At 47.4% G+C, this 20,721-nt stretch overlaps 1 protein-coding gene across 1 annotated transcript in view; it reads right to left on the reverse strand.

The window, feature by feature from the left end:
- Positions 1 to 20,721, reverse strand: part of LOC126184181 (E3 ubiquitin-protein ligase Rnf220-like) — a 658,132-nt gene that overhangs the window by 71,518 nt on the left and 565,893 nt on the right. Inside the window, exon 5 of the mRNA XM_049926549.1 lies at positions 3,635 to 3,787. Within this exon, the coding sequence (XP_049782506.1) occupies positions 3,635 to 3,787 (153 nt within the window). The remainder of the gene's footprint in view (positions 1 to 3,634; positions 3,788 to 20,721) is intronic.

Genomic DNA, 20,721 nt, shown 5'->3' on the forward strand with positions numbered 1-20,721 from the left:
GTTCCGCTATCATGTAATCATACAATAAAGGATCCTTCTTTCTATGTATTCGCAATACATTACATTTGTCTATGTTAAGGGTCAGTTGCCACTCCCTGCACCAAGTGCCTATCCGCTGCAGATCTTCCTGCATTTTGCTACAATTTTCTAATGCTGCAACTTCTCTGTATACTACAGCATCATCCACGAAAAGCCGCATGGGACTTCCGACACTATCTACTAGGTCATTTATATATATTGTGAAAGGTAATGGTTCCATAACACTCTCCTGTGCCACGCCAGAGGTTACTTTAACGTCTGTAGACGTCTCTCCATTCATAACAACATGCTGTGTTCTGTTTGCTAAAAATTCTTTAATCCAGCCACACAGCTGGTCTGATATTCCGTAGGCTCTTACTTTGTTTATCAGGCGACAGTGCGGAACTGTATCGAACGCCTTCCGGAAGTCAAGGAAAATAGCATCTAAGTGGGAGCCTGTATCTAATATTTTCTGGGTCTCATGAACAAATAAAGCGAGTTGGGTCTCACACGATCGCTGTTTCCGGAATCCATGTTGATTCCTACAGAGTAGATTCTGCGTTTCCAGAAACGACATGATACTCGAGCAAAAAACATGTTCTAAAATTCTACAACAGAACGATGTCAGAGATATAGGTCTATAGTCTTTCGCATCTACTCGACGACCCTTCTTGAAGACTGGGACTACCTGTGCTCTTTTCCAATCATTTGGAACCTTCCGCTCCTCTAGAGACTTGCGGTACACGGCTGTTAGAAGGGGGGCAAGTTCTTTCGCGTACTCTGTGTAGAATCGAATTGGTATCCCGTCAGGTCCAGTGGACTTTCCTCTGTTGAGTGATTCCAGTTGCTTTTCTATTCCTTGGACACTTATTTCGATGTCAGCCATTTTTTCGATTGTGCGAGGATTTAGAGAAGGAACTGCAGTGCGGTCTTCCTGTGTGAAACAGCTTAGGAAAAAGGTGTTTAGTGTTTAATTCCGTGTTTTCACTGTACACTGTTCAGACACATTATTATAATCACCAACCAGAACCTGGAATAACCGCGGTTTATAGAACAGACAACAGACACACAAGCTACAGATTACTGAGTCGGGTACTCGCAAGTCAAACGAGTGTCCTGAAGCTACGCTGTCCGCAGAGCTACCCGCAGCTGTCGGAGGGTGCCAATGGATTCCCACAGCGGACGCGGTCGTGATGGCCCCACAATGTTGAATATGTTTAATATCCCGGTATTTGGGAGTAGAAGGACTGCTTTAGTGTCTCGACCGCGCTCTTCCAGTCATTAACGGACTCTTCTAAAGTACGTTTATGGTTACCGTACCAAGACGAGCGACAGTTAGGAACAGGGCGACAAGGTGTATTACCTTGCTGAAACACCTCGTCTCTCCAAGACACGGAATTATGAATGCACGAATGAGATCTCTGAGGATGGATTAGTAACCATATCTGCTAAGAGTATCCTACACAATACCGCGTAAACATTTACCAGGCATTAACGCTTGGCCATGCGCTCTTGCAGAGACAGTGCAACACGATTTTTCTCTGAAGTTTTTCTCCGGAGACGCCAACACTTGTCCATCCGAAATAGTAGAAAACTTGCTTCCTCGGGTAAAATCTGATAGCTTCTTATCGGTAGTAGTTCAGTTACGATAATGCACGAGCAAAAAAATGGTTCAAATGGCTCTGAGCACTATGGGACTCAACTGCTGTGGTCATAAGTCCCCTAGAACTTAGAACTACTTAAACCTAACTAACCTAAGGACATCACACACATCCATGCCCGAGGCAGGATTCGAACCTGCGACCGTAGCGGTCGTGCGGTTCCAGACTGTAGCGCCTTTAACCGCTCGGCCACTCCGGCCGGCAATACACGAGCAACGCAAGTCACTTCCATACATGCAATGGTGTTAAAACTGTTTCAGACACAGTGTGTCTGCTTCGGAGCCCGTACGTACAAGGACCTCCTGAACTCCTGTCGAAGACACGAGTTTAGTTAACTCGTGCTTTATTTGAATGGTTCCACAATGCGTGTCGACTGGCTTTCACGAAGTGTCGCAGTTGGCGACTACCTCTGAATCAATGGCAACAACCGTTTTGCAGTTTCACAGCTGTGCACTCACGATGTACTTTCACAACAAGGGCACACGGGCAGTCCACAAACTTCGCTTTCCCCGAATTAGTGCTCACTTGACTTTAAAGCTGATAAAAAACAGTATCCACCCTCCGAATAGGCCTCGGAAGGCCCAATGGTACCGACAGGCTATGTGCCACCCACAGCTGATAGGCATCCCTGCAGGCGGATATGGGAGGAGGGGGGGGGGGGGGGCATGTGGTCAGCACACGGCTCTCCCAGCCGTTGTCAGTTTTCTCGACCGGAGCCGCTACTTCTCAGTCAAGTAGCCCCGCAGTTCGCCTCACAACGGCTGTGTGCACCTCACTTGCTAACAGTGGTCGACAAATACAGACGGTCACCCATTCAAGTGCTAGCCAAGCCCGACAACGCTTAACTTCGGTTATCCGACGGGAATCGGTGTTAGTACTGCGGCACAGTCGTTGCCCTCCAAGGCCCATAGTCACTCCTTTTCACAAACTTGATTCGTCCATTTCTTTACTCATGACGGCTGTGTTCATAATGCCTAAAGACAGCTTGTTAGTCCCGTGATATATATCACTTCGTCAGTAGTTATCACATGAGATACGTCCAGCACAGTTCTAGGTGGTGGTCATAATTATCTGACACGACAGTGTATACAGTGAGGTCATATAATTCGATGCCCGCAAAACAAATTATTTGAATCAATATTCGTATTAATTTTAAAGCATTAGGACTCGGAATTCCACTTACCCTCATGTGATGTGGAGCTTTCTTCGCAGACCGAAACGGGGCCTGGTTTGCCATGGAGTCCCTATGGGTTCTAGGACAGTGGAGGAAAAGCAAAAGCGGGCTGAAGCAGTGAGTTGGTCAGTGAGAACGGACGCAGCATTGTCCGTAAGAACACAGACCCGGCGCACACTTCTAATTATTCAAGAAGCTCCGTGTCTGCACAAACTCCGATGCCAGAATGAATACCTAGAGCCGTACAGAAATTCTTTAACACCTACCAGAGCATACTCATTAATTGGGCTAATTCCAACTGTCAGGTTCCAATGTTAACCTGAACTGTTCTGATCCGTCGCTCGAGTCAGCAAGTCACACTATTATTTAAAAAATAAAAAGAGAAGTGACCACACTGATTACAACGACTGTAAGGATTCACGTAATTTTTAAAATCTGTAAAACTGTAGACCTGGTACTAGTAAAGGGAAGAACCATGAAAGATATAACAGCACTGATGCACTGTCTTTAAAGAATAGATGAAATGTGTCCTTACAATTATGTCGTTACTGCTGCGTGCGCGAAATTCATTACTCCATAATAATGATAAGCGGTTCTTCTTGTAACCCTTCTGTACGTTATTTATCCACTGGAGCTAAAAGAAAGGAAATTATCTTCAAAACAGCAAGGGAAAGGAATGGTATTCAAACAGATAGTTAAGTACTAGCTAGTCATATAAGACGTAAAACGGATAAGAAGAGAAACTTGGACACATGGGAGTGTAGGTAGGTATGAGACTGACCTTGCGCAGGCAGGCGTCTACGTGCGCGTTGAGGTCGTCGGCGCTTCCTGAGAGACGCTCGCTGCACACGGGGCACGTCGCCTCGTCCGCCTTGCGCTTGCGGTTCTTCAAGCGCAGCCTGCTCTGTCGGTTCGCCTTGATCCGCTGGTAAGTCTGCAACAAACAAGTCATCCCTGTACATCATACATCACTCCACGCATATCCTTCCCTACACAGCTTCTCTAATAAACCACCAATTGAGACGGCATTAACGACCAACCGTTAAGAAAATTGTCTTACAGACATAGCGAATGAAAAAATGTGAGCTGTGCGATTCGCAAATTGGAACTTCAATAGCATAACAACGTCACAGATGTCCAACAGCAAGGTGTGCAACAGGCTGAATGTTTTCAACATTACGAGCATGTGACATAAGAGAGTTCAAGTGATATATTAATTACGCAGCACATCTTCACGTTTCCTACCACAAATTAGTAAGTGTAAAAAATTATAGAGATTCAGGAAAGTATAGAACCGATGGTGGACACTCCTCAAAAAGTATCCCAGAATGAATTATGGAAAGGAGGGGAGAGGTACGTAACCATATACCAGCTAACCCCAACAATATTACAATCAACTGGCCTGCTGATTTAGACTACGTGTCCTTTTCAGACAGAAAAGTGTCGCTGAATTGTGTGTATCGGGGCAAAGGAATAAATTCGTGGAGTTGCTGAATTGTTCATCACATGAGGTTTTCAGAACCATAAGGGCCTAAACCACACCATCGTCGAGCCCAAATTTAAGTGAATATCAGAGAAACCAGTGACGGAGTTTTCCGTATATGTTCAAATGTACAACGTGGGCCTACAGCACACGTAAATCTAACTCAACATAAGATCAACAGATGTCAGAAGCATAAATAAATGTTACAGTCTCACGATTGACGATGATGTGCTTAGGGCGTTATGGTTCTCGGCGTCTCATAGCAAGATGCTAGAAGAATGTCCCTTATTCTCTCGTCCTCGGGGACGTCAGAGTCGCGCGATATCCCACTCGCGATCGCGGCCGTAATTTCCGCGCTCCTGGGGCGACTTATTGCTCCAAAGATTTGCTACGAGACGTTTATCGGCACGCCGGGATTAATTCTCTGCATCTGGATACACACACGCATACATATATTTCGTAGGCCAAAATACGGTGCACGGCGCAGTATACCTAGTACCACACCAAGTCATCCCCTTTTCTCTTCCACTTGCAAATGGAGCGAGAGAAAAACGAATGTCTGTATGCTTCCGTACGAGCTCGATTTCTCTTATTTTCTCTAAGCGGTCCTTAAGCCAGATGTACGTTCATGGCAGTAGAATTGTTCGGCCGGTTGCTGCAAATGCCGGTTCTCTAAATTTTCTCAATCGTGTCTCACTGAAAGACCGTCCTCTATCCGTCAGAGTTTCCTACTTGAGTTCACTAAGTATTATATAATAATTAAGTGTCTCATGCAGTAAACTGTTTTATTTATACTTATTAAATAATACAGTCCTCATGATGCCATTCTTTATGGGCGAAATGTTCAATAAGTATTCCACCCACAATACTCAGCAGCATACCTCTGAATTGCTTCAACGTCCTCCTTCAGCCCCACATGGCGAGGATCCCAAACACCCTTGCGGTACGCAGGAATGAGTCGCACACTAGTTCAGTGTACGCGGTTTCCTTTATAGATGATCTATACTTCCCTATAATTCTCCAAATACATCGAAGTTGACCATTCGCGTTCACTGCAATCGACCTTACGTGTTCGTTCCATTTCATATCGCTTTGCAACGTTACTGCGTCTAGCTGCACATAACAAATACTGTATTCGAACATTACGGGATTATTTTTCTACTACCTACGTTAGCCAGCCGGTGTGGCCGTGCGGTTCTAGGCGCTTCAGTCTGGTACCGCGTAACCGCTACGGTCGCAGGTTCGAATCCTGCCGTGGGCATGGATGTGTGTGATGTCCTTAGGTTAGTTAGGTTTAAGTAGTTCTGTTCTAGGGGACTGATAACCACAGATGTTAAATCCCATAGTGCTCAGAGCCATTTGAACCATTTTGAACCTCCATTAACTTAGATTTTTACACATTCAGAGCCATCCACCACATCAAACAGATATTCTATCCACATGGCTGCTCACTGGCATATCTTCTGTGTCTACAGAGAACGAGAGCTTTTCCATTACACTTTCCTGAGCCACTCCTGAAGAATACCTGTATCTCTCACGAACACTCGCAGTCGAGGATAACGAAAGGGATTCTATTACTTAAGAAGTATCATGATGAAAAGACCGCTTGAGCTGTATGATAGATAATTATTTATGAAACAAATAGCTACATGGCGTTAGAGTTACATCTCTAGGGAAGCCTGTGTATACAAACAACAGCAAAACGTTTAAATATCCAGTATCGGTTAAAATGTAGCTGAACTGTACACGGGACTATATAAGAAAATTATGTACTCACATTTATTTCATTACTTAGTTCAAGCGATAACTAATAGACTACCCAACACACACTGTCCAAATTGTAATAAAACTGTTCAACCGTTAAGAGGTCGGTAGTCAAGTTAAAACATGGCAGAATGCAGTTCAACTACATTTGAACCTATATCGAATCTTTATACGTTCTGCTCTTGATACATACAGAGGTATCTCTGAATATGTGACTGTAACACCATCAAACAAGTTGGTTTATAGATAAATATTTATCATTTAGCTGAAGCGATCTTTACATCATGATACAGATCTAGAGCTGTGGATGTCCACAATACAAAATTTTCTGCGCTTAAGAAGTCCTGTAGTCACATACCGGAGAATCTATTACGTATACCGGGACCGTCGTTTAAGAATCTGAAGCGTGCGCTGTGTCAAACGATTTCCGGAAATCTGAGAATATGGGATCTGCCAGGTGCCCAACGCCCATGGTTCGCAGGATATCTATCGTATGAGAAAAGAATAAGCTGAGTTTAGCACGGACGAAGCTTTCTAATTCCACGCTGAACTTAGGACAGAAGACTGTCCTCGCAAGGAAACTTATTATATTTGAACTGAGAGTATGTTCAAGACGCCTGGAGAAAACCGATGTTAAGGATCTTGGTATGTAATTTTGTGGGTCCGCTCTTTTACCCTTCTTATATACAGTAGTCACCTTCACTTTTCTGTAGTTGTTTGGTACTTTGCGCTGGGCCAATGCCGAAGATAATTCTCTGTAAAATCGAATTTGGATTCCTTCCGGACCTGGAGACTTACTGTAGAACTCTTTCAGTTCCTTCTCAATGCCAGGGACGCCTCTTTCTAAGTCCTCCATGCGATCTGCCTTCGTAAATGATTTGTTTTAATGTGAAATATAAAACTTCAGTTTCCCTTTCGCTGTCTTCTATTGCCAAACCAAACTGGTCGACGGGGAACTGAATACAACCATTCGATCCTATAAGGGATTTTGTTCAGGAGAAGAATTTTCTGGCATCCTCGCCCAGAGCTTTCGCTTATGTACTAGGGGCGTTCAATAAGTAATGCAACATATTTCATTCCTCGGACAGTTTCGGCTGAAACATGTGGATTTTGTTTCATGAAGTTACGATAATTGGCAGAGCTATACGAGGCGTCTGTAACGGAGGTGCGTTCAAAAAAAAAAAAAAAAAAAAAAAAAGAGGTTCAAATGGCTCTTAGCACTATGGGACTTAACATCTGAGGTCATCAGTCCCCTAGACTTACAACTACTTAAACCTAACTAACCTAAGGACATCACACACATCCATGCCCGAGGCAGGATTCGAACCTGCGACCGTAGCAGTCGCGCGGTTCCGGACTGAGCGCCTAGAACCGCTCGGCCACCGTGGCCGGCTACAGAATGTCTACAGAGTAGTGAACAACAGCACGGTAAGTCATTGGGCGACGCATCTGTCATCACCACAACAAGATCGCGCAAACCTGTCCGGTCTCCCGCGTACCCGGCCAGCCTTACACAGCTGTAACTCCTGCAATGTTGGCACGAGCACCACTCTTATTGGAGGTGATCGACGGATCACCATCAAAAACCTCATTACACAACTGGACGTCTTTGTTGGTAGTGCTGACGTACTCGTCCACCAGTTGTGGTACTTAAAAGGTTTGTGCCCGATGGGTTCCTCGCCGCCCAACACAAGCCCGTAAACAACAACGAAGGCTGATCGTGACAATTTTTGTCGACCATCGTCAGGGGTGATGAAACATAGGTTCATCACTTGGAACCGGCAATCCATTGAGAGGCACCCCTACCATTGCTCCGACGAAGATGTTCAAAGCTGCACCCTCAACCGGTAAAGTCATGGTGACCGTCATCTGGGCCTCTGACGGTGTTATTCTGTTTGCTGTCTTCCGTCATGGAGCAACGATAAACTCTGAAGTGTACTGTGCTACCCTCAGGAAACTAAAGAAACGAGTTCAGCGTATTCGTCGCTAAAAATACAAACTAACTTCTCCTTCTCCATTACAACGCAACACCTCGCACAAGTCTGTGCGACCGAAAGGAGGTCACAAGACTTCACTGGACTGTTCTTCCTCATCCACCCTACAGCTCGGATCTCACACCTCCCTAAAAAAAATGGTTCAAATGGCTCTGAGCACTATGGGACTCAACATGTGAGGTCATCAGTCCCCTAGAACTTAGAACTACGTAAACCTAACTAACCTAAGGACATCACACACATCCATGCCCGAGGCAGGATTCGAACCTGCGACCGTAGCAGTCACGTGGTTCCGGACTGAAGTCCCTAGAACCCCACGGCCACCGCGGCCGGCTCACACCTTCCTACTTCCACCTGTATGGCACAATGAAGTGTGCACTCCGCGGGAAATAGTACGTCGATGACGAGGAGGTTATCGATGCAGCAAGACGTTGGCTGCGACATCGACCAGTAAACATGCCCTGGGCGTCGCATTGGACGGAGATTATGTTGGAAAATAGTTTTTTCTAGCTAAGAGATAGGGCAATAATTTGGTGTCTTGGAATTCTGAACAAAACCAATCTGCTGTCAGAGGAAAAAAAATGTGTTGCATTACTTGTCGAATGCCACTCGTATGGAGGTAGAAGTTGCATACTTGGTGCATCAACATTTTTATGCACACACGAATTTCAACTAACTTTTTCCCGACGACATTTCCGCGTTTATTTTTGTTTTGCAATATACTGTGTTTTATAAGAATTTTCCAAATTTTGTTATCAAACCACTATGTGTTTCTTTCAATCTTCATCTCTGAAATGACCTATTAAAACCGGTCTAAATAAGGATCACCGGAGGCCTCGACCCGCAAGAATGTGTTAATGTTGTTAGTGTTCGGAAACCTATGATTACACCCCTAAATGCATCACAATGATTCCGAGATACGACCACTGAACTGGAAAACATGCTACGCTAACACTCAATACACCGGCCCCTCTCCATATGACGCTGTCAATGCTTCTCGTACCTTGTTTCCATAAATCGCCTGTCTTTTGGTCCTCCCCCTACCCAAATTTTCAAGACACCTATAGTCAATCCGCTGAGTTAGTCATTGCACATACGATTTGTACAGGATGCGGAGCGGGACGAGTGTGCTTCGGAAGGAAGGTGGCGAAATAAAAGAGTTAAATTCATTCATCTTCGGATGTATTGTTGATATACGGAATACAGAATTGACTCCTCCTGGAGCCTGAGGACAGGTTTACTGTCAGTCTATGAGTTTGGTGGTGGTGGGTAGTGTTTAAAGTGTTTAAAGTCCCGTCACTCTATGAGTTTGGTCAAAAATAATTGAGGAATACGGAACGGGAGAAGTGGCGGTTCACGTTCGTGTGGCTGGTGGCCGACAAGCCGCCCGCATTGGGCTCAAGTAAAAGACAGCGTCTTCCCGGTCTCAAAAACTGAAAACCAAGAGAGGCGCAACTCCGCTCTGCCCTTCAAGACCTTCCAGTGGCCACATACGTGTCTCGCTTCCAACGTTCCCTATTGGTTAAGTGTAATCAGCAGAGATCTGAAGGTGTACCCTGTCAGCGGCTTATACTGGAACGAACCGCTTCTGTCCACAGGGACAGGCTGGGATGTCACGTATGCACAACAAGAACTCACGCTCGTAGTTTAGTTGGGAAGCATATGAGCAAAATTTTCGAACAAAATTCTGTTATGAACTCTAAGCTATTCCATGATTGGCTGGCTATCCTATAAAGATTTATACGAGGTGCATTCAAGTTCTAACGCCTCCGATTTTTTTTTCTCCGGAATGGAAAGATATAGATACATGCACATTGTTTTAAAATGAGGCCGCGTTCATTGTCAATACGTCCCAGATATGGCAGCACCATACGGCAGATGGAATTTTACCGCCAGCGGCGAGAATGAGAACTGTTTTAAATACTTAAAATGGCGACGTTTTCCTTACTTTAACAGCGTGCAATCATTCGTTTTCTGAATTTGCGTGGTGTGAAACCAATTGAATTCATCGACAGTTGAAGGAGACATCTGGTGATGGAGTTATGGATGTGTCGAAAGTGCGTTCGTGGGTGTGACAGTTTAATGAAGGCAGAACATCGTGTGACAACAAACCGAAACAACCTCGGGCTCGCACAAGCCGGCCTGACGACATGATCGAGAAAGTGGAGAGAATTGTTTTGGGGCATCGCCGAATGACTGTTGAACAGATCGCCTCCAGAGTTGGCATTTCTGTGCACACAATCCTGCATGACGACCTGAAAATGCGAAAAGTGTCATCCAGGTGGGTGCCACGAATGCTGACGGACGACCACATGGCTGCCTGTGTGGCAAGTTGCCAAGCAATGTTGACGTGCAACGACAGCATGAATGGGACTTTCTTTTCGTCGGTTGTGACAATGGATAAGACGTGGATGCCATTTTTCAATCCAGAAACAAAGCGCCAGTCAGCTCAATGGAAGCACACAAATTCACCGCCACCAAAAAAATTTCGGGTAACCGCCAGTGCTGAAAAAATGATGGTGTCCATGTTCTGGGACAGCGAGGGCTTAATCCTTACCCATTGCGTTCCAAAGGGCACTACGGTAACAGGTGCATCCTACGAAAATGTTTTGAAGAACAAATTCCTTCCTGCGCTGCAACAAAAACGTCCGGGAAGGGCTGCGCGTGTGCTGTTTCACCAAGACAACGCACCCACACATCGAGCTAACGTTACGCAACAGTTTCTTCGTGATAACAACTTTGAAGTGATTCCTCATGCTCCCTACTCACCTGACCTGTCTCCTAGTGACTTTTGGCTTTTTCCAACAATGAAAGACACTCTCCGTGGCCGTACATTCACCAGCCGTGCTGCTATTGCCTCAGCGATTTTCCAGTGGTCAAAACAGACTCCTAAAGAAGCCTTCGCCGCTGCCATGGAATCATGGCGTCAGCGTTGTGAAAAATGTGTACGTCTGCAGGGCGATTACGTCGAGAAGTAACGCCAGTTTCATCGATTTCGGGTGAGTAGTTAATTAGAAAAAAAATTGGAGGCCTTAGAACTTGAATGCACCTCATACATATCGATTTCTCCTTAACATTTGTGTGACGTCACATCTCATGCGTGATGCTATGTAAACAGTGTGTGTGTGGGGGGGGGGGGGGAGCGCTTGTGTGTTTGTGCGTGTGTGGAGGAGGGGGAGGGGGTTATGGGATGGGATGGGATGAAAGGCGACAACTCATCAGTTCATGGCATCGTTACCTCTGCGCAATTCTAACATTAAAATGAGAGTATACTCATTCAAATGTCGTTTTTCAAGAAACACAGCACAATACAGAATGAGTTAATATTTTCAACAAGAAACTTGTCGATATCACGATTAATTGCAGCAGTTCAGATGTGACCTCTACTAAAAGTAGATGTGTTGTTTGCCTCTTGGTGGACATTAAATCATAATCTGAAACTGAATCATGTCCTCAAAGTTAGTTTGATGAACCCTGTCCCACGAGATAACATCCACCAAATTCGTAGTCATAGCTATGTCTTCGTTCGTAGCCGGCAATTTCAACACGTCTGCCGGCCACGGCATGCCAAACTCCACGCATGCACCGTGTGCAGGACCAGGCCCGGCCTGTCACTTAGCTTTGCTCAGTCCTCCTCAGATGTGCTCAGCACAGCGCGAAATTTCGTTTAGCATTGCGGTGTGGCACTTTTCGGTCGGCACAACTCTCTGAGTTCGACAGAATCGTGCTGTCAGCGCTGTTTAACCTTCGCTATTTGTCCATGGAATGAAAGACGTTCACAAGTCCAGTGGCTGTTTCCACAAACAGCGACTGTCTAGCGATCTATCGTCTCAGTTCTACAAAATGAATGGGAATGACAGAAGAGTGTGATGAGAATTCCCAATTCCCACAAGCGACATGTACTATATATTTGCTATGAAATGATATTACAGTGCCAAGCAGAAAGAATTTTAAGATTTAGTTGACAATGAAAGACAAAAAAACAAAATACAACCATCGACCGACGACACTCATTTTTCTGTACATCAAAAAGCACTTTGTGCTAAACGTGCAGGCCTGGGGCACGTGAAGAAATTGCTGGTATGCATAGTAAAAACTCTGAAGTTGCTCGCATTCTTCCTTTGTCAACTGCAACATTTCTCAGTGGAAATGAATGAAGAGTATGGAGACCTCATATATACACATAAAAAAAGTTTTGCATCACCCGCATCCCAGAACAACTGAAGATAGACGTTGACTGCGGATATTGTATCACAGAGACAGTTCCTTTGAGTGTTCAGAGATGTCACTAAACCTATCCAAAGACGTAAACAACCATACATGAGCAGCGCCTATTAGACGGAGGGGGTCCAACAGCCGATCAGTTCCAGTCATTCCACCAGGAAGGAGGAACACGGCTCGTGTTGTCTGCAGTTCAACGATGTCTAGATGGTCAATACTACGGCTCGATCGCGTCCGCATTGTTGCTTTGTGCCAGGAAGGGCTTTCAACAACGGAAGTGTCCAGGCATCTCGGAGTGAACCAAAGCGATGTTGTTCGGATTGGTTCAAATGGCTCTGAGCACTATGGGACTCAACTGCTGAGGTCATTAGTCCCCTAGAACTTAGAACTAGTTAAACCTAACTAACCTAAGGACATCACACACATCCATGCCCGAGGCAGGATTCGAACCTGCGACCGTAGCGGTCTCGCGGTTCCAGACTGCAGCGCCAGAACCGCGCGGCCACTTCGGCCGGCAGAAGTGTTGTTCGTATATTGAGAAGATACAGAGAGACAGGAACTGTTGATGACATGCCTCGCTCAGGCCGTCCACAGGCTTCTACTGCAGTGGATGACTGCTACCTACGGATTATGCCTCGGAGGACCCTGACAGCAATGCCACAATGTTGAATAATGCTTTTCGAGTAGACACAGGACGTCATGTTACGACTCAAACTGTGCGCAATAGGCTGCATGATGCGCAACTTCACTCCCGACGTCCATGGCGAGGTCCATCTTTCCAAACATAAGACCAAGCAGCGCGGTACAGATGGGCCCAACAACATACTGATGAATGTCGCATATGCCTTCAACCAGACAATCGTCGGAGACGTGTTTGGAGGCAGCACGGTCAGGCTGAACGCCTTAGACACACTGTCCAGCGAGTGCAGCAAGGTGGAGGTTCCCTGCCGACGTACGCCGCTGGTGGTCATAGAAGGTGCCGTAACCGCTGTACGATACGTGAATGCCATCCTCCGACCGTTAGTGCAACCATGTCGGCAGCATATTGGCGAGACATTCGTCTTCATGGACGACAATTCGCGGTCCCATCGTGCTCATCTTGTGAATGACTTCCTTCAGGATAACGACATCGCTCGACTAGAGTGGCCAGCATGTTCTCCAGACGTGTACCCTATCGAACATGCCTGGGATAGATTGGTTGGTTGGTTGTTTTTGGGGTTTAATGGGGGTAAACATCGAGGTCATCAGTCCCCTGTTCCAAACAGACATACTTGTAAAAGGCCTATACAGAAAAGCGTAACCTCTGCACCCAGAGGGAGGGAACACCAAGGGGTACAGAGCTAAAATGAACACCGCAATAACACAAAATAGAGGACACTTAAAAGGAGCAGAGCTAATAGTTGACTAAAGTAAAACAGACTACAGTGGGTGATGGATCAGGGATAAGGTCAACCACTCAACGACAAACGAAGAACCTCCAGCTGGAAAGCCGTTACCATAAAAGACACTATTTTGGTATGCACCTCACAATTAAAAGTCGCTGGAGTGGGTGTAGCCTGAGAAATGATGCGAGAGCGCCCACACTAGAGAGAGTGATAAAACCCAGCTGCACGAATAAAACGTAAAGAGTCAACTATAGAGGCACCGTCACCTAGAATTAAAGGAAGTGCAGCTGGTAAATTGAAGGACTGCCGCAAGGGGGCTAAAAGGGGGCAGTCCATCAGAAGATGGACCACCGACAGCCCTGCTTCACAGCGACACTTGGGTGGGTTCTCACGGCGAAGGAGATAACTGTGGGTCAACCGTGTTTGTCCAATTCGGAGACGGCAGAGAACAACTGAGTCCCTACGTGTGCTCCTCAAGGATGAGTTCCATACGGCCGTGGACGACATTACCATGCGGAGCTTATTTGGCGTGTTCAAGACAGACCATTCAGAGGTCCAGACGTGGCGGACCTTGCGATGTAGGGCTGACCGGAGGTCTCTTTCCACGAGACCAAGCTCCAAGGGTAGCGAAGTGGTGGCCTGCTTGGCCAACCAATCGACACGTTCGTTTCCTGGAATGCCGATGTGGCCCGGGGTCCACACAAACGTCGCTGAACGACCACACTCGGCGAGAGCAAAAATAGCATCCTGAATACCGCGCACCAAAGGGTCCCGAGAAAAACAGTGGTCGAGTGCTTGCAACCCACTCAGGGAGTCACTGCATATGACAAATTACTCCCCTGGGCAGGAGGAAAGGTGAGCGAGTGCAACCAGCTCTGCAGTGAAAACACTGCTCCCACAAGGCAGGGAATGCTGCTCAACGTAGTCGCCGTGGATGAAAGCAAACCCAGTGCGTCCATCGACCACAGAACAATCGGTGTAGACTACATCTGCATCGCAAAACGAGGCAAGAAGAGCCATGAATTTTTGACGAAGACTGGCAGGTGGAACGGAGGACTTGGAGTCGCAGGACAAATCCAAGCAAAGCCGCAAGCGAGGGAGGGACCAAGAAGGGGTAGAAGAAGAGGGCCGAAAGGATGGGGGAAGGGTAAAGGACTCGAGTGACGAGGGAAGGGAACGAACGCGGACCGCGATCGGGAGACCCCACCTAGGCCGCCGTCGTGGACAGGGGAGTGCAGAAGATGGAAAAAGGAGCCTGCAGTTTGGGTGGTCGGGCGAGGCATGGTCGCGGGCGATGTATGACGCAAGCAACTGTTGTCGGCGGAATCGTAGGGGAAGGATTCCAGCTTCTACAAGAAGGCTAGTCACTGGACTAGTGCGGAAGGCACCTGTCGCCAGTCTGATGCCACAATGGAGAATCGGGTCGAGGATCTGCAATGCTGAAGGTGCTGCTGAGTCGTACACCACGCTCCCGTAGTCTAGATAGGACTGCACTAAGGCCTTATAGAGCTGTAGGAGGATTGTTCGTGTAGCCCCCCAAACGGCGTGGCTGCAGCAGCGAAGGATGTTGAGGTGCCGCCAGCACCATCATTTAAGCTCGCGAAGATGAGGTGTCCAAATGAGCTGAGCATCAAACAGCATGCCAAGAAAGCGATGCGTCTCCTCAATACGAAGGAGTTCACTGACAAGGTAGAGCTCTGGATGGAGGTGGACCGTTCGACGACGACAGAAATGCATCACTCAGTTCTTGGAGGCTGAGAACTGAAAACCATGGTTGGATGCCCAAAAATGTGCCTTATGGGTAGCTCCCTGCAGCCGCCGTTCAGCGACACTGATGCTTGGGGAACTGTGAAAAAGACAAAAGTCATCGGCATATATAGAGGAACAGACTGATGAGCCCACCGCAGCTGCAAGACCATTAATCGCCACCAAAAACTGAGAACCGAGCCCTGCGGGACACCTTTCTCCTGAATATGAGCAAAGCTAAAATAAGTGCCAACTCTAACCCAAAAGGAGGAATTTGAGAGAAAATTCCATAGAAAAATCGGAAGTGGACCCCGTAAGCCCCATTTGTGCAGCGTAGCAAGGATATGATGGCGCCAGGTGGTATCGTGTGCCTTCCGAAGATCAAAGAAAACGGCAACTAGATGTTCTCGGCGAGTAAAAGCTGTACGAATAGCCGACTCTAGCAAGACTAAATTGTCGATCGCTGAGCGGTCCTGACGGAAGCCCCCCTGTTGCTGGGCCAGGAGGCCCTAAGCTTTGAGGATCCACATGAGCCACCGACTCACCATCCGTTCCAGCAGTTTGCACATAACGTTGGTAAGGCTGATAGGGCGATAGCTATCAACCACCAGCGGATCTGCACCAGGTTTCAGCACTGGCATGGTAACGCTATCCAGCCAACGAGTTGGGAAAACGCCCTCCGTCCAGATGTTAAACAGGGCGAGTAATTCACCCTGACAGTGCACCGAGAGATGGCGAAGAAACTGGTTGTGAATTCGGTATGGACCTGGAGAGTTATCGGGGCAAGCCGAAAGGGCACTTTCGAACTCCCATTTACTAAACGGGGCGTTGTATCGTTCCCAACGGTGCGTACGAAACGACAACTGCGTACGCTCAGCATGCTCTTTAATGGCGCGGAATTCTGCGCTGTAGCCTGCTGTCGCGGAACTACGAGCAAAGTACTCTGCCAAATGTTCGGCGATGGCGATTGGGTCAGTAGAAAGTGTACCCCGAAGAGAAAGGCAAGGGACAGGCGCATGAGGACGAAAGCCAAAAATGCGCTGAACCGGCGACCACACCTGAGATGGGGAGGTGCGACAACCTATGGTGGCAACATATCGTTCACAGCAGTCCTGTTTGCTCCGTCGGATTAACCGCTGAGCCCGGGACCGCATCAGTTTAAAGGCAACTAGATTCTCTAGGGAAGGATAACGCCGGTGTCGTTACAGGGCTCGCCGGCAGTCCTGGATAGCTTCTGCAATCTCTGGTGTCCACCAAGGGACTGATTTGCGCCTTAGGGTACTTGAAGAACAGGAGACAGTTGCCTCGGCAGCAGAAACAACGGCCATAGTGACCTCGTCCACTGACAAATCAATGTCACCAGGGAGCAGAGCAATGGCCATAGTAGCTGAGATGTAGGATGCCCAATCAGCTCCACGAAGAGACCATCATGGCAGCTGGTCATGGGCTTGGGATTGAAGAAGAGAAACTAGGATAGGAAAGTGGTCGCTACCACAGAGGTTGTCGTGGACCCTCCAACTGAGGTATGGAAGAAGACCTGAGCTACTAAGAGAGAGATCAATGGCTGAGTATGTGCCATGAGTCAAGCTAAATTATGTGGGAGCACCAGTGTTAAGGAGGCAAATGTTCTGCTGAGCCAAGAGAGCCTCAACGTTCCTACCCTAGCCCGAGATCTGGGCCCCACCCCATAAAGTGTGAGGGTGAAGGGCATTAAAGTCCCCCAAAAGGAGGAATGGCGGGGGAGCTGGGCGAACAAAGCAGCTAGGTCAGCAAGAGGACAACCTCATCGGGGGGAAGGTAGAGGGAACAGATGGTAAGCTCCATTCCTGCCCGGAGTCTAACAGCCACAGCCTCGAGAGCCGTGTGAAGTGGCACTGGGGCACTAGGAACAGTGGCAAGGACAAACAGACACCGCCAGACGCCCTGTCGTATTCTATGCGGTTCTTCTAGTAACCCCGGTAGCCATGGAGGGAGGGGGTCCACCGAGCAGGAAACCAGGTTTCCTGTAGGGCCAGACAAGTGGCAGGGAAGTGGCACAAAAGCTGTTTCAACTCAGCAAGGGGGTGGAAAAACCACGGCAATTCCACTGAAGGATAATGGTATCCGACTGTGAAGACATTAAAGAACCTGCGGGGGGGGGGGGGGGAGATAGGTCACGCCTTAGAAGCGCGCGCCGCCACCGTTTGCGAAGTAGCCTGATCAACTTCCATAGCAGCTGTGGGTCGAGCAACATCTAGCTCCTGAGTGGACGCTAGATGCTCCAAATCATCTTCAGGTGTAGTGGTGAACTCCTTTCTGTCTCTATGTCCTTCTCCTTTAGCTTTTTCTTCTTTTTGGTAGGGTCCCGTTTGTCCTTCGTTTTATCAGGCTGGGTGGACTTTTCCGACCCAGTCTCATGGACCGAGGAAGACCTGGAAGCCCTACGGCCCTCAGGTGATGGCTTTTTCAGCCACTGGCTGACATCTGGAGGGGCAGTAACCGTGGAAGGGAGGGCACCAAGAGATCCCTTCCACGCGGGGGGAGCCAGAGGAGGTGGGCACTTCCCCGGCTCAGAGGTGGGGACTGAAGTCCCCAAACAAGGAGGGGTTGTTACTACTGATGTTAAAAACAGGGGAACAATGGAAGAGGATGTTCCCCCAACTACCAGGGGGACAGGAATAGACGGCTGGGCTGGAGGTCCCACAAAAAGCGGCTGAGCTTGGGGCTCATCGCCAGGGATGGCGACATCGAAGCTGCCGCAGCACCGCAGCATACGTCAATGAAATGTGCACAGGGTGAAGTCGGTCGTACTTGTGTTTAGCCTCTGTGTAAGTGAACCTGTCCAAGGTCTTATACTCCATAATATTCCGTTCTTTTTGATAAACTGCGCAGTCCAAAGAGCAAGGTGAATGTTTCTGTCCGCAGTTGACACAAACAGGGGGCGGCGAACATAGGACGTTGGGTTGGGAGGCACATCCACAATCCCGACAGGTAGGATTGGCATCACATCTCGATGACATATGCCAAAACCTCCAGCACTTAAAGCAGCACATGGGATGAGGGACGTAAGGCTTAACATCACATCGATATATCATCACCTTGACATTCTCGGGCAGGGTGTCACCCTCGAAAGCCAAGATGAAGGCGCCGGTGGCGACCCTACTATCTTTAGGTCCCCTGAAGACATGTTGTACAAAGTGGACACTGTGGCGTTCCAGATTTGAGCGGAGCTCGTCGTCAGACTGCAACAACAGGTCACGATGAAAAATAAGTCCCTGAACCATACTGAGGCTCTTATGAGGCGTAATGGAGACTGCAACATCATCGAGCTTGTCACAAGCAAGCAATTCCCGTGACTGTGCTGGGGATGCTGTCTGGATGAGGACTGCTCCAGACCTCATTTTAGACATGTCCTCAACTTCTCCAAACGTGTTCTCTGAATTTTCCACAAAAAACTGAGGCTTTGTGATCAGAAATGAGTCCCCATCTGTTCGGCTGCAAACCAGAAATCGAGGAGAATACGTCTCACCAGGTAATTTAGACTGTCGTTCCTCCCCTGGTGTGGGCAGGGAAGGGAACGATTGGGGGTCATACTTTAAAGCATTGAACTTTCCTTTCTTAGAGACTCGTGCTTGCACACTATTCGTATTTCTTTTCATGGTGGTCCCACGAGCAGCTAGGGAAAGGAATGTCCACCCAGACAGAGGCCCGCTTGCCTGGGTAAGCCTAATACAACCGAGGGGCGGCAGGTTCCCCAGACGTCGCCCGCTAGCGACTGTTCTATCTCAACAGCCATGCGTCTTCTCGGCACGCAGCACACCTTGAGATTGAGGGTTTTTTTTTTTATAGAGGTTTATACCATCCTCGCGACCCAGGCAGTGAAGCCAAGATCCCCGGGCTCTGTACCATACAATGTTCCACCGTCGCGCCTTACAGTGGTCGTTGAAGCATGCTCAGAGCTTACTGGTGGTGCTTCCCAGTCCCCAACTCAGGGACGCCGGGGTCGCAAAGCCCGTACCCAGCAACTAAATGCTGAGCCCCCTGAGGGGTGGGATTGATTGAAAAAGGCAGTTTATGGACGACGTGACACACTAACCACTCTGAGGGATCTACGCCGAATTGCCGTTGAGGAGTGGGACAATCTGGACCAACAGTGCCTTAATGAACTTGTGAATACTATGCCACGACGAATACAGGCAGGAATCAATGCAAGAGGACATGCTACTGAGTATTAGGGGTAGCGGTGTGTACAGCGACCTGGACCACCACCTATGAAAGTCTCGCTGTATGGTGGTACAACATGCAATGTGTGGTTTTCATGAGCAATATAAAAGGCGGAAATGATTTTTATGTTGATCTCTATTCCAATTTTCTGTACAAGTTTCAAAATTCTCGGAACCGAGGCGATGCAAAACTTTTTTTGATGTGTGTATTACTGCATAGTACGTTGGTTAGGTCAAGGAGCATGTTTTGAACGATTTTTCGATTTAAAACTCGCTATTGTTCAATTTATAAAGGAAAAAGGAGTGGAGGAACGAAAATTAGAACATCCTGAATGGAGTGGACACTTCACTTTTTAAGTGGACCTTGACTGCACACTGCTCACAGTAAGCCATTGTAAGGTAACTTCTTTCTAATTTGATACGGATGCATTTAAAAAGAAAATCACGTTGTAGAAGGGAGATATTCTGACAAAGACAGTCGAGTTCCCTAAGCTCAATGGCGTTAAACAAAATGTAAGGTTTGAAGAATTCATTATGGCCTTGAAAGAATTACAAGGATTAAGATTTTTAGGACTTTTTATAAAGATTTTGAGGCCTCTGCCAATCTTTCATTTGTTTCCGTGCTGCTTCCGAGACCGCTTGCCGTTTCAGTTGAAACCGCTCCTGTGCATGTGCAGACAGTTGAAGTGCGCCTGTAAATGTGCACATGTAACTGATTAATGTGCGAGGTAGTTCACGTTTTAATGACAAATCTTTTTATGCTAAAACTATCATGAGTCTACATTGCTTTCCTCACGCAGAGTTTCCAAGTCTCCATAATGAGGTTGCAAAAATGCTGCAACGTTTCGATCGACACATTTGTGTGAAAGATCTTTCTTCGATTATGACACTAAGTAAGTCACAATTACATGGAAACTTCAATGCGGAACTTAGAAACTGTCTGCACCCGTCTGTATGCCTATAGTTTGTACAAGGAAAAAATTATATATTATGTCTTCAGCGCGCCAAAAATAATTAAATAATGCTGAAAATTTGTTTTGTTTGGGACCTATGTTGTTGAGAAAAGTAAAACT

This window comes from Schistocerca cancellata, chromosome 4, assembly GCF_023864275.1.
Source record: "Schistocerca cancellata isolate TAMUIC-IGC-003103 chromosome 4, iqSchCanc2.1, whole genome shotgun sequence".
Lineage (NCBI taxonomy): Eukaryota > Metazoa > Arthropoda > Insecta > Orthoptera > Acrididae > Schistocerca > Schistocerca cancellata.